General features: G+C 39.8%; 1 protein-coding gene across 5 annotated transcripts in view; it reads left to right on the plus strand.

The window, feature by feature from the left end:
• ANK1 (ankyrin 1) overlaps window positions 1-14,735 on the plus strand; it is a 201,535-nt gene that overhangs the window by 95,339 nt on the left and 91,461 nt on the right. For all 5 annotated transcript variants that reach the window (XM_063448445.1, XM_063448446.1, XM_063448447.1 and 2 more), the window contains 9 exons: window positions 2,098-2,196; window positions 2,562-2,660; window positions 5,675-5,773; window positions 9,677-9,862; window positions 10,099-10,197; window positions 10,598-10,696; window positions 10,858-10,956; window positions 11,546-11,743; window positions 12,405-12,503. In XM_063448445.1, the coding sequence (XP_063304515.1) occupies window positions 2,098-2,196; window positions 2,562-2,660; window positions 5,675-5,773; window positions 9,677-9,862; window positions 10,099-10,197; window positions 10,598-10,696; window positions 10,858-10,956; window positions 11,546-11,743; window positions 12,405-12,503 (1,077 nt within the window). The remainder of the gene's footprint in view (window positions 1-2,097; window positions 2,197-2,561; window positions 2,661-5,674; window positions 5,774-9,676; window positions 9,863-10,098; window positions 10,198-10,597; window positions 10,697-10,857; window positions 10,957-11,545; window positions 11,744-12,404; window positions 12,504-14,735) is intronic.

Below are 14,735 nucleotides of genomic sequence, written 5' to 3' on the forward strand. Positions count from 1 at the left end.
GAGACCCATAACCAGCCACAACTTGCATTGTTCAACTTACATGCTTTTTATTGCTAACGGCACCTATCTGGCAGTCTGGGTTATTTGACTTAATTACAACGCCTCTACAGGTATTATTGACGGAAGGCACCATCAGCCAGCCTTACATAGATCCCAATAAAAGACCACCCAGTCCCCTCAGGCCAGCCTTAGCATGTGTAGTGCTAAGTATATTGACCCGATTAGCTGGTTTAGCATGTATAACACTCTTGAAGAAAAGCTTAGCCTTCACTGTGGACATATTTTCTGTCTTGAGTACATAGATTAACAACGATCTAGCATATGCCACTAGACAGACCTTTTCTTAGATTGACAGGCTAGTCAACATGCCCTAGCTGATCTACGAACGCCGCCTACCAGATAGATGTATACTACATTGCCAGCTTGCCATAGCAATTCAATTGTACTTTTTATGTTTTATTATCAATACTATGCGCCTTTAGGTAACCAAGATGCAACGGTTCAGCCTGTCTAACATTTAAACTCTACTTAACCAATAGCCTAGTGTTGCATATTCCCTAAGTCTGTATGCCTCAATGATTCATGGCTTGTACTTTAAACCTATAGATTAGCAACAAATACTATTATTATACGTGTTATTAATTTTCTGGAAAGCTTGCTTAATATAAAATGAGGCTGCCATTCGTGGGAGATGTACTACTGTGTTAACGTGATCCCATCTTCTTTATTCTGTACCCCATTGAACTCCTGCCTCAATAAAAGAAAGATTGACAAAAAAAAAAAAAAATGATTACTGCCAGCTACTAGTGTTTTCTCATATTTCACAGTGATCTATACAGTTGTTGCCTTTTCTGTCTCGAAATCATTTGTCTGGTTTCTAAAAATGTATTTAGTGGTCAAACTCTGCCCCCTGGGGGTATTCTGGTTAATTTGCCGATACGGCTCTTGGTTTTACATTTATTAAAAACAGCATTATTATCTTTGACAGTATAATATATAAAAGCATTCAATGCAAGCTGAAATGTATTTACTGTGGGGTTTATTCACTAAAAATGGGGATTATGGAGAACTGACAACAAATGGCTAATTTCTCTGCATCTTTCTAACAATCATCCAGTAAGCATTATTAGCTAATACCAATAGCCAAGATCATTGTGAATTAAAAAAAAAAACAAAAAAACAACAGTTAGCTTTCCAACATGTTTTGATAAATTACTCTGGGACGGTGCCAGGCACTCTTGGCACCATAATCATTACAATAGGTAGTGGTTCTTAGAGTGTTCCTTTCAATGTTGAGGGGCTGCTATCACCAGTTGCTAATTGTGAAGTTCTGCAATATGGAATCAGACACTTTTTCAACAGCAATTTTAAATATTACCAGTATGTATGTGCTGAAAGATTGCGAATTTCTTCCAGTTCAACAATTTGGTTTAAAATTAGCAGTTCCCTTGTCAGTTCTTCAGAATTTCCAGGTAAATAGACCTATATCTCAATTTATCTTATATCAATGTTAAATAAAGGGACACTCTAAACACCATAAATACAACAGCACGTTACACAGGTGCCTGTTTAACTAAAATAAAGGGATGGTGTCTGTGGCATACTAGCACCATAACTGCTACAACATACTGTAAACGAAACCAGCAGTGAGATAAATCTCAAAACCAGTTCAACAAACGGAAGATCTTGGCAATACAGAAACCACATATGGTATTATCACAATTATCAACATGACTGGGTAATTTAAGTGAAATTATGCTGTACTATTTACTTTGATATCCTACACTGGTGTTGGACAACCTGTGGCACATAACGTGCAATAGACTAACTCCCGTCCATCTTCAGCAACCTTGCAACCCAAACCTGGGTAGAGGCCTTAGGTTTTACCAACAAAAACAACTATGTGAAGCTCTAATAGTCTTAAGGAGACATTTCTCTTACCTATGTAATCTTTGACATCAGCCTTTTCAATTATGTTTTCGTTCACTACGATCCCAAACTGTGAACCATCTTGGATTCAACCATTCACCCCCAATCTCACCACCTGATTCCCTTTTTCTCTTTCTTTGCACAAAATTAACCCATTCCTTCCCACAGAATGGGCTGAACGCTCTACACCTATCCAGTAAGGAGGGCCACCTCAAAATGGTGAGCGAGCTACTGCATAAGGACATCGTCCTAGAGACCACCACCAAGGTAAGGAAAACAGCATTTTAGAAGTGACATGGGCAATAGTCTTGCCTTCTGTAATTCCATAAGTAACATCCTTGGAGAAATGGATGGAAATAAAATTAGAAAAATCGCTTACACTTTCTCTACTGTATTATATAATCTGTTCCATATTCTTGTGGCTCCCCCTTTCTTTCCCAATTCGTCATCTCTAGAAAGATTTGGTGTTGCATTACCTCTGTTTATCTAGTCTATTTGGTCACCTCCTTTAGTTCCACGTCACTTTATCCTCTCATATGGCCAGTAACCTATCTCCCCCCTTTCTTATAATGAATCTAACTCAATGTATATGTTAACCCTGCTCCCTTTATTCTTACTATATGACCATACAGAAAGGAAACACGGCCTTGCACATAGCTGCATTGGCTGGTCAAGAAGATGTGGTGAGAGAACTAGTTAACTATGGGGCCAACGTTAACAGTCAGTCACAGGTAAAAAAAAAAAAAAAAAAAAAAAGCCTCTGAGTATTCTATTACATGCCTTATTATTCAAAAGTGCTTTTGGTTTTTTGTACGAAAAAAAAATGTGTATAGAGGAAACTCTACAGAAAACTAACAGGGTTATACACTAAACTGAGAATTCAAAGTGATTTTTAACATTTAAAAGTCAAAATAGTTGAAGTGGAAAATTTTTCTAAGTCAGCTATTTACATTGAAAAAAAAATGTTTGTGAGTAGCGGGTGATGCTAAAACAACGAATTAAATTAAATTAAAATGTTCTTACGGATAAATCACTTAAAACTTTACTAATGTGAAGTCTCCTCTTGTCGTTAGAAAGGATATTATTTCTCTGTTGCAACTTGCACAATGTTGGCAGACAGGATGGGATGATATTCAACAGTGGGGTTCTGTACAAAGGTCAGTAAATGATTACGCATACAGTAATCATACTCCCCGAACATAATAAACCCAGTCTCCTATCTGCCTTCAACCTCCTGAGATCAAACTCCAGATTTAAAGGATCACTATAGTGTCAGGAAAACGAAGAGGTTTTCCTGACACTATAGTGTCCTGAGGGTGCCCCCACCCTGAGGGTCCCCCTCCCGTGGCACTCAAGGGGTTAAAACCCCTTCAGCCACTTACCTTAATCCAGCGCCGGGCTCCCTCGGCGCTGGTGACCTATCCTCCCCGTCGGACGGGGGAGCTGACGTCGGACGTCCCTGGAGCCGAATGGCAAGTGCCACGCGCGCATTCAAAGTGTCCATAGGAAAGCATTTCTCAAAGTTTCTTCTATGGATGCTCTGCGCGATGAAGGGAAAAATCGCCTCCAGCGTCGCAAATGCGCCTCTAGTGGCTGTCCAGAAGACAGTCACTAGAGGCTGGATTAACCCCAAATGTAAAAATAGCAGTTTCTCTGAAACGGTTATGTTTACATGTGAAGGGTTAAAGCCTGAGGGACCTGGCACCTAGACCACTTCATTGAGCTGATGTGGTCTGGGTGACTATAGTGTCCCTTTAATGGTGTGGCCTGATGTAAGGTGCCAATGTTGCTGGTAGGATTTTGTCAATATTTCTTTCAAAAGGGACACCATAGTCACCAGAACAACTACAGCTTAATGAAGTTGTTCTGGTGAACATAGCGAGTCCCTGCCGGCATTGTTGTGTAAACACTGCCTTTTCAGAGAAAAGGCAAGGTTTTCAGTACTGCCTTAGGGACACTTCCAGTAGCAGTCACTCAGATGGTCATTAGTGGTGTTTACAAGGTCAGTGCTGCACATTCAGCATCTCCACGCTCTGCATGGAGACACTGAACCTTCCCCATAGAGGAGCATTGATTCAATGCATCTCTATTAGGAGATGCTGATTGGCCGCCATGGCATTTGGCTCTGTCACCCGCCCCCTTGGCTGAGATAAGCAGAATTGACGATCTTAGCGAATTCAATGGTTTCCAGTGGAAAAGCAGTCACCATAGATTCAGCTGGCCACTCTCTGCCAATGAACGGAACACTTTTCAAAAGGAATTTGCTAAGAAATTATGGCCAAAGAGGTGAAGTTATACATCTGCCAGCAGATGGGTTACTTCATATGTGCAGTGTTTCATACTAAAACACTGCATACACAGACTCCACGCACCATGACCACTACAAATCACTGATTTATTTAATATAGAATATATTATCATTTAAGATTTTCATTTTCAAACCTACCAATTTAAAGAGGCCACTCCATGCCCCATAACAACATACACTTCTTGCATTTATTATAGTGTAAAAAGCCACCTGCACCTTTCTGTCTTCATCCCATAGTTTTGCATAATTTGCTAAAATTATGTCATGCGGGTTGCATAGCGGGTAACAGTTAAAACAGCGCTGTCACTTTTAAAGGGATACTATAGTGCCAGGAATACAAAGCTGTATTCCTGGCACTATTGCTCCCCCTCCCATGTAAGTAAAGGGTTTAAAAACCCTGTATTTAACTTACCTTATCCCAGTGCCAATATTCCTCTGCACTAGGTCGAAGCTCCTCCTCCACCCTGTGATGAGCGGACTCTAATGCGCATGCGTGGCAAATGTTACACGCACATTCGACCGCCACATAGGAAAGCACTGAATACATGCTTTCCTATCGGGAAATATCTGCAGCTGGACGTCCTCATGCAGAGTGTGAGTGTGCAGAGTGTGAGGACATCCAGCATCAGATACCTGACCAAAGGTTCTGTTTCAAACCAGGACACCCTCTAGCGACTGTCTGGTAGACAGCCAATAGAGGCTGACTTAGTGCTGCAATGTAAACATTGTAGTTTCTCTGGAACTGCAATGTTTAACATTGCAGCACTAAGTGCAATAGGGACACTGTACCCAGACCACTTCATTGCCAAACATGTGGGTCCCTACAAATATCTTGCACTGAAATTCAAATGTAACCATTATAAACATTTCACAAATAACCTATCTTTAGGAAAAGCTCATTAGCAAACAGTGCCAGTTTAAGGGGTAGGCAGTGCATAGACGTTACAGTGGCCATGCACAAGATACTCTGCAAATGAATACAGACTGCTAAATGCTGCTTCTGTTAAAGTGACACTTCCACATTGTAATGCATTAAGTATATGCAGTTAAGATTTATTTTACACTGGTGAACATTCAGCGGTTTTATTGTTTGCACATTATTATTTAATCCATAATAGCTACAGAAAGGCTTGCTCTGAAGACCATCTACTTTTAGTGTAGAGCTGCCAAAACTACCATATTTTGTGGGCAATTCTACATGCAAACAGGATAGACAACAAATGAAGCTGGGGAGGGTAATCAGTTAATCATGGAGGAACTCTACAGCAAATGAATTGCCAGTTATATATGTAAACTGTGTCAAGATCTGGCAACTGCACTTTTCAGTAGATAAAAAAAACAAAAACATGCACCTTACCTTACTGTTGCATATCACATTTTTGTTCCTTGCTACAGTGATAAAGCATGTGTTCTAACCTTGTTTTGTAATCACAACAGAAAGGATTCACACCTCTGTATATGGCTGCACAAGAGAACCATCTTCCTGTGGTTAAGTTCCTGTTGGAGAATGGAGCCAATCAGAATCTGGCCACTGAGGTAAGTGCCCACACGTTCTCTTCCTGCTGCTGGTGCAATATGTGGTCTGCATAGACATAGAATACTATGTGGCCTGTCTTGTGATCTCATAATTGTACTTCCGTGGCATCACGCTTTTCCTGTATCCTGTGACCTCATAGTATCTATTTCCGGTGAATTCATTCTGTGGTTATGTCACTCTTTATGTATATTATTTTGAGACCTTATACTTTCTTTTTATACAAATATGTGTTTGTGACCCCATGTTCTTTTCTTTTTTAAAAAAAAATAAGCTGTGCAGAACTTGTTAAAGGGAAGATTTGTTTCTGTGCCATTTGTTTATATAGATCAAACATGTAATTAATATTAATCCTTCTAGCTCACCAAAGAGTGTTATTTAGTAGTGTCACATCAATCTTGTAGACACACTGCATGCTGTTTTCTAAAGGATTTTGAGTGCACAATTTAAACAGCAGGTTAAGGGTCAATAAATGTCTTGACTGCGTAAATCTGCCTCTCTGAATAATTCTCTCATCTTATAGAACTAGAAAAACTTAAGTAAACAATTCTTTACTTTGCATTTGCTATGTGATATTTTTTGGACACCATTAAAATTGGGTACCGGAGGTATTGGGTCATAATACAGGAGGTATTGGGTCCAGTCCAGTTACAGGAGGTATTGGGTCATAAAGCTTAGCCACCCTTTCACTAAACTCTGAATTGCAGAGAGGAGGGAAGCCACACTGAAAAAGCTGTTTTGCCCACATTTTGGTAACGGCAAAAGAATGTAACCGGTATGCCCCACAGACCCTCAGGACTAGCTCGCCTGTACCCAGTGGCCCCTTGTAAGTCAATTGTGAGAAACATAGTGTCACTATATTATTGGAATTTTTCCAGTATGTATAATGACTTTGATATGCAGGCCCTTTGACCTCCTCTGTACATCGCCTAGCTCAGAATAAGGCAACCATTTTAGTAGCACGTTGCCAGTAAATGCCAAAGTAAAGACACTCAGGGTGAAGCCCTTTTTTTAATGTAATGTTTATGTATTTTGAGGCATTTGTTGTGTTATTTGGGTGCGGTGGCAGTTCTGCCGCCAGTGCAGGCGTATCACACAGGCTGTGAACCGTAGGTCCATCTGGTGGCCCATGCACCTAGGGCCACCCAATGAACATCCCTTTAAGGGGCCTAGTCGTGCACTTAGTTATCCGCAGGGAGAACTGGGAGGAAGTAACAGCCGGTCACTTCCTCCCAGCTCACTCAGCCAGCCGCACAGGAGGGGAGGACCAGAATAGCAAGCCCCTAACTCCCACCCGACACAACCAACTGAAGCCATCCTCCTGCTCCCAAAATGTAGTAAACTGGAGGGTGGCTAAAATTTGTGTGTGTGTCCGTATCTGTATGTATGTAGCATGTGTATCTGTATGTGTCAGTGTGTGTGTCTGTCTAACTTCATGAGTGTAATTGTTTCTATTTGTGTGCCTGTACATCTGTATGTGTATCAATGACGGGAAGACGGGGCAGAGAGAAACATATACATTTCAAATAACAGCAACTAAAATAATTACAGACATTTCACTAATATGAGGGGTACAGTTAATGGAAACAGGCTACCAATGGGTACTCAAGTGAAACCACTGTTGTAGATGATCAGGATATATATAATTCACCAGCTAAAATTGTAATGCAAGGCTGAGAGAGTATTACAAGTGGCCAGGGGGGTGATCTTGATATCCTTAATATATATTAGCACCGTTTCAGTGGATAGAAGCCTTTCAAAGTGTATAAGTCACAAGAAAAGGACAACATTTCAAGATACCTGGCTCTGAATCAAACCCACAAAAATTGTTTGAAATTATGCGCTTTTTCTAGGTTCCATTTACTGATACAGCATACTGGGGCATTGATACTTTATTATTGCAGATTTTATTTCTTCCTACTAGGTGCACCCATAACAGTATATTTCGCTTGGGGATCGCGGAGTTCCCTTTTAATGTATATAAAATATTCAGTAGTGGTAATCCTCAAAAGACCTTACAATCCTTCCTAGTCTCTGGAGCTTCAAAGGCAGAACTCTATGCTGATTTGGCAAATCTCATTAGCATTAGAGCAGCTAATGGAAAAATAAATGGTTTGCCACTACAGAGAAGAAGAACAGAATCCAATTTCCATAGGCTTTCATGCATGTTTAATCAAACAAAGCTAAGTTTCTTTTTTGATGAAGATTTCCCTTTTATTGTGATCCCTCTGTGGGAATTCATTTTCTGATGCTGAATTCCTAAGCTCTCTGTACATCATTTCTCTCTTTCCTCTGTAAAGTCATATTTTGCTTTTCTTACCTTCATTAACCTTCAAACTTTTCGCCTCATTTCGTTATATTTCTCTCATTAAATCTAACCTGCTTTGTCCCTTGTGTGATTTTATAAATATACTGAAGAGAACAGTATACATAATGTTTGCATGCTCACCCAGTGACATATAGTCCAGAGCATCACTTCTTCAGAGAATTTCACAGACATGGTACTCGAAATAGTTAGTCAAACGAGTGTATTAATCCACACCAGCAAGTTTTTCAGTTATATGATGGCTCGACAAGATGGCTCACTATAGCTGATAGTCGGCAATGTACTGATTGAATTGACACATTCCTTTTACTTACTTTGATTCACTGGTCCTATCTGAGAAACCCTGTGGTTTTATACTCTAAAGGAGCACGGATAGTTAAAGGACCACTATAGTGCCAGGAAAACATACTCGTTTTCCTGCCACTATAGGATCTCTAGGTCCCCCCCACCTTCTGGGTCCCCTCCTGCCAGGTTCTAGGGGGTGGAAGGGGTTAATCCCTTACCTTCTTTCCCCTGCCGGGCTCCCTCGGCGCGGGGAACTCTCCTCCTCCTTTTCGCCATCATCGCCTGAATGCGCATGTTTACAGCTATGTTTACAGCAGAAAGGGTTAATCCTAGATGGACCTGGCACCCAGACCACTTCATTAAACTGAAGTGGTCTGGGTGCCTATAGTGGTCTTTTAATACAATGTTAAACAAAAATCTGCACACCAGTCAAACCATGAGACTTGGTTTTCTCACAGAAATCACAAATTTGCAGTGATGTTACTACTGCAAAGGATTCTGGGTGGGCATTGCAAATTGGTTTAACAAAGAATCACATTTCTGCCTTATTCCATTTTAAACATGGATTCCTTTTGTAGTTCGAAGCACGGCAGGGTTGACTCAGCCCTTCATGCTTCCGAGGTAGATATAACGAGTCCCATTACATTGGGTTATAGTAACAACCCCTGGATGTACTGACAAAACCTGGTAGCATGCCTGCCCGTTATAGAGAGTCCTAGAACATGTTTTAGCTCTTATACCATTAGAGGTAATCTCAAGTATGCCTCATAGTATATTTTGTGCTTATGCCTGCTAACCCATTTTTTTGTTAGATATTTTAATTATAACTCTAGGATTATACGATTCCCTTTAGTGTTTCCACATGCTATCTTTATAACTTCGCTTTGATTTAAATGTCATGTCCCCTGTGTCTTCAGTATTCTGCTTTGAATTCCAATACTTTTGTTTCTAACTTCATATGATATCTTTGCTAATACACGTTGACTTTGACATTGTACTTTTATCTATTTGTTAGTCATAATCATACTGATGTAAGACTTGACAAGCATCCTAAATAATACTGCTAGCCGCTAACAGCTTAGTTATTTTGTACAGAAATCTGTGTACCTCTTTACTGGCTTTTGCAAACAAAAAAAAGATTATTTCTAGGTATTAATCTGATTTTAAAATTCTACAAATGTTTGCCAACAATTGATCTGATTGTTTCTTCCTGTGGACCTCATCCTCAAAAGAAGAGCTGGTGAATATACTTGGACGGTATATATATATATTTAACGCATGTTCCTCAATACAGGATGGCTTCACCCCATTGGCTGTGGCACTCCAGCAGGGCCACGAGAATGTGGTAGCTCATCTTATTAGCTATGGAATGAAAGGAAAGGTCCGACTTCCAGCTCTACATATTGCAGCTCGCAATGATGATACACGCACAGCTGCTGTCCTGCTGCAGAATGACCCCAATGCAGATGTTCTATCAAAGGTCAGGATAGGTGCCTTCTTTTATGTGAATGAAGTATTGCCTGTGATTACCCTAAATCTAATGTGTCCTAAATATAATGTGTCTATGTCCAAATGGTACTGTGTGTGCTATCTCCACCCTGTATTTTTTTTGGTATGATTGTCTCTTTTTGTGGATATCATTGTGTGACTGCATTGCACTGTTATTTCTTATTGAATGTCATGTTGTTACCATGTTGTCGTGTGCTTGTATTACAGACAGGATTCACACCCCTGCACATTGCGGCCCACTACGAGAACCTCAATGTTGCGCAGCTTTTGTTGAACCGAGGAGCAAATGTTAATTTCACACCCCAGGTGATTTCTCATTCCCTGCAAACACAGTCTTCGTATAATGTGCCACAGGACTCGCTGTCTCTGTTTTACTCATTCAGGGTAGTTTGTATTTAGGTAGAGTAATTCTGAGCAAAAGTTCTAAAAGTGTACTAGTTACTATGGAAACCAGAGGAATACCCATACTGACAGCTCCATGTATAGCCCACAATTGTACCTTTTTAAATAATTCACTATTTCTTTATTAACTTAGTTTCCTTTCATGTCCTGTTTCACTACACCCTTTTTCTATGTCTCATTTTACATACTACTCTCTTTCTTTTTCACTCTTTCTCAGTACCTCGCTGTCATTCTCTATCTCGCACGGTTTTCTCCCTCTTTCACAGCCACTTTCTGGTCTCACACCCCTGTTCTGTCTCTGTAGAATGGTATCAGTGCGCTGCACATCGCCTCTCGTCGAGGTAATATTATTATGGTTCGACTGCTGTTGGATCGTGGAGCGAAAATAGACGCACGCACCAAGGTAATGTAGTGTGTAAGGGATGCTGTTGTTTGTTACTGGCTCTGCTATGTGTTGTTTTGATGTCGGCAGAGCTTGTGCTGTCTACTGTGGGCAATTTTCTAACAGAATGTTCGCAGATCCATTATCCCATTTAAAAGAAATGTGTCCATTGCCACATGCAGGATGAATTGACCCCTTTACACTGTGCTGTGCGAAATGGACACCTGCGGATATCAGAGATTTTGCTGGATCATGGGGCACCCATTCAGGCCAAAACCAAGGTACTACAGCTTAAGGAAGCAAGCAAAAATAAATATACTTTACATGTGTCTCAACAAAATAGCTAAAAGATACAATCATAAAACTTTAGATTCCTATAAGTATTGCTCACTGGCTGCACAGTCAGATTGATTAAAAGTGGAGCCTTGTACTAATTGGTGTCTCCCATTCATACACAGAAGTATGATAGCAAATAAAATATACATCAGAAATATCACAATATGGTATTAAGATTTTGTTCCTTTAATTCCTGCCCTGTGCTTTTTTTTTTTTTTATGGGTTTTTTATGGGTTGATGAAGCTACACTCTTCTGGGTGATTTGTATTTTCTGCGCATATTGCGTTCGGTATTGTGTATAAGTGATGCGTTTGTATCTCAGATGAAGCACCTTTTTAACATTTTTAAACCCAGGAATGTGTAGAGATGTACTCTTCTGCTCCCTCACTGATAAAAAAATATTTTCTAGTGTGAGAGCAAAGCTATTAAAAGGATGAGCCATTTCATTTTAATTTTAGAATAAAACGTATCCACATAATTAAAGCTATAGGTTAATCATGTAAACATTATAAGAGTATGCTTCTGTCTTTGCAGAATGGTCTATCTCCTATTCACATGGCTTCTCAGGGTGATCACCTAGACTGTGTGCGATTGCTGCTGCAGTACCAGGCCCATATTGATGACATCACTCTGGACCACCTGACCCCACTACACGTGGCCGCTCATTGTGGTCACCATCGTGTGGCCAAAATTTTGCTGGATAAAGGAGCCAAACCAAATGCCAGGGCCCTGGTAAGAGCCTCTGACAAACAATTTGCTACTGTCTAGGTTTCTGCATGTTTCTCCCTCTAAATGGAAGCAGAGCTGGATCTATATGCCATGTTCCCTTGGATTACAGGCCTTCGCCTTGCATCCTCTTTAAAAATACAAATGCAAGATTTTCTTTTTATGATAGTGTGATTTTGGTAATTGTGATTTATTAAAGATAGGAACAAAGGGTAATCTGCCCAAGGGTCCTTTGACTTTAAAGGCAGAGCCAATGGCAACAAGCACACAAAGATGTAACCAAAAGTTGCTGGTCTCACAGCTATGGATTTACATATATTGTGATTTCATCTTAGTGTAATGGGTCATTTTTTCTTAGTCCACCTCTAAACTTATTCCACAATGGCAGAACCAGTGAGGGTAACAAATAACCACAAACAGTTGCCTGAAAATGCTACAGGCTTGTTACTGACTTTTAAACTTAATGAGAATCCAAACCTATCACATTTATTTGTCCTTGTGTTTGGCTACTTGTTTATCATCTCCAATCTTTGTGTGACCCTTATTTGTTGTCTTCTTCAAATGTTTCATTGGCATCTCTCTTTCTGCTAGTTTTCATGTCTATTTTCAAATTTCTTTCTGTCTTTCTATGCCTACCTTCTAACTTTGTCTCTTTATATCTATGTAGAATGGCTTCACACCCCTACACATTGCCTGTAAGAAGAGCCACATTCGAGTCATGGAGCTTCTCCTGAAGTCTGGAGCCTCTATTGATGCTGTCACAGAGGTCAGGAAGCCACACTCTAGGTCTCTCTCTGCCCAATATCTTTCTGGCTCTCACATACTGATTCTTCTCTAGAACCCAATCACTTACAAGATTGTATACTGCACATTAATGTATTTTTTTTCTGAGTAATAAAAGAGGACATCAGGGTGATAAGATGCATGTGGACCTGCTGAAACATTAATAAAGCCAGAAATTAAGAAATACACAGTCACATGATTTTACTGAACAAGACATACAGAGAAGGGAGTATGTTAACTGTGAGAAGTCTCAGGACTTGGGCAGCAATGTTTAGTATTAAATTTATCAGCGAATTTCTGTTTTGGTGACAAGGCATGGTTTGATGCTCCCCATTCTCTACTGTGTTAACATATCATTATAATATTTAATATTTATAAAGCGCCAACAAATTCCACAATAGCTAGGCTAACAGACAAGTATTTGCAACAAGACAAGTTGGACGCACAGGAACAAAGGGTGGTGAATGATGCATTAAGATATTTCACACACCTTAATTGAAAACTGACATCATTTGTATTAGTTCAAATAACAGATTACATGTTTTATTGACACTGTGTCTAATATATTGTAATTCATACATATGAGTAATTACCAATATTCTCTGATCCTGGCTTAACTTTACTCACTTTGGTCAGAAGCATCACTTATCTGAAGAAGACCATGCAGGTGATTGAGAGCTATTGCATTTTTTTAACTTGCCACTGTGGCGGGTATCACAATGTGTTCTCTGAGCTGATATGAGCAGTTCAGATTGATCATGGTCTTCTATAAGATAAGTAGTGCTTCAGACCAAAGAGGACTGCATCCACATAGCAAAGTTTAGACAAAATACTCAGAAAAGAGGTGTTAACTTATATGTATTTGCATTACTAAGAAATAGACAAAGAGGCTGTTATACGTGGACTGTATTATTTTCAATAAAATGATGACAGTTTTCCATTAAGGAAACACATACTGTTTTCTTATTGGAACTACCCTTTTAATAAATAGGAAAACAGTGTGGAAAACTAAAATAAATGCATCATGAGACATTGAAACAGGATGGATGAAATTATGCTGTAAAGGAGTTTTCACATAGATTGTTTTGGGTCATTCTGGAGACCCTCTATGTTAGGACTGTCCTCAAGCGGTTGTTTGACTACAATGCTCCCAATCCTTTGTCAGGCTGTGGATTTGAAATGGTATATGGTACATCAAAACGGTGCTTTAAATTGCTTTAAATAAATTAATGGAAGGGAGAGTTTGATATAGTTTAGGAAGTAAAAGGTTATTTTCTATAAATCAGTTTCACCGTTTTTTCACTGTGTTCTTTATGTCTGGTGTGTGTTCCTCTCATTGATCTCCTTACTGATATATTACTGCACTCTGTCAGATACTGCTGGTCTCATCTCACTCCAATAATACGTCATATCTCTTTCTTTCTCTAACTGGGAGATTATTAATACCTTTAATCTTCCCCCGGATTTCTCTACTTAGCCACCTCATTTATGCCATCTGCCCTCCTCTTTCTCTAGCACACTATTCATTTCTCTAAATCAGGGATCTCAAACTTTGGCTCCTTAAATGTTTCTGATCTACAACTCTCCTGCCTTTTAGCTATTTGTTGTGAATTCTGAGAGTTCTAAGCTATTAACCTCTTTGGGGTAGGGAGCGGTGGGGCAGAGCTTGAGAACCCTTCTCTAAATTCTCATTTATTTAATCTATTATCTATCTCTAGCGCCACTCTGATCTCTCTCTAGCACTCTTGTACATGTAATCCCTCTCTTATACTGTAACACCCTTACAATCTACCAATCGGGACGAGTTACGGTTCTCTAACACTCTCCCCTATTTACAGGCTCTCTGTTTCACTCCCTAGCACTCCGTTGAATCCCTCCCTTAGCATGCCGATCTCTTTACAGCTCTCTCTAGCATCCTACATTATTCATGTCTCTCACTCCCTCTAGTATTTTGATCTGTTTGCTTTCTGTCCCTCTGTTTCTTGCATGCTGATTGGTTTCTGCTCTCCTCACCCCTTTCAGATCTGTGCCACCTCTCTCCCATGTTGATCAGTTTTAGCTCTCACATACTTGTATTCTCAGTTTTCATTCGCTAGCACTCTAATCATTTTCTTTGTCACTAGCACTCTTATCAAAGTCTTCTCTGCCTCTCTTTCTTTAGCATACTCATCTCTTGTAGCTTAATCTCTTCCTTGCACATTCTACTATGTAGATG

Source organism: Pelobates fuscus, chromosome 3 (genome assembly GCF_036172605.1).
Source record: "Pelobates fuscus isolate aPelFus1 chromosome 3, aPelFus1.pri, whole genome shotgun sequence".
In the NCBI taxonomy this organism is placed as follows: domain Eukaryota; kingdom Metazoa; phylum Chordata; class Amphibia; order Anura; family Pelobatidae; genus Pelobates; species Pelobates fuscus.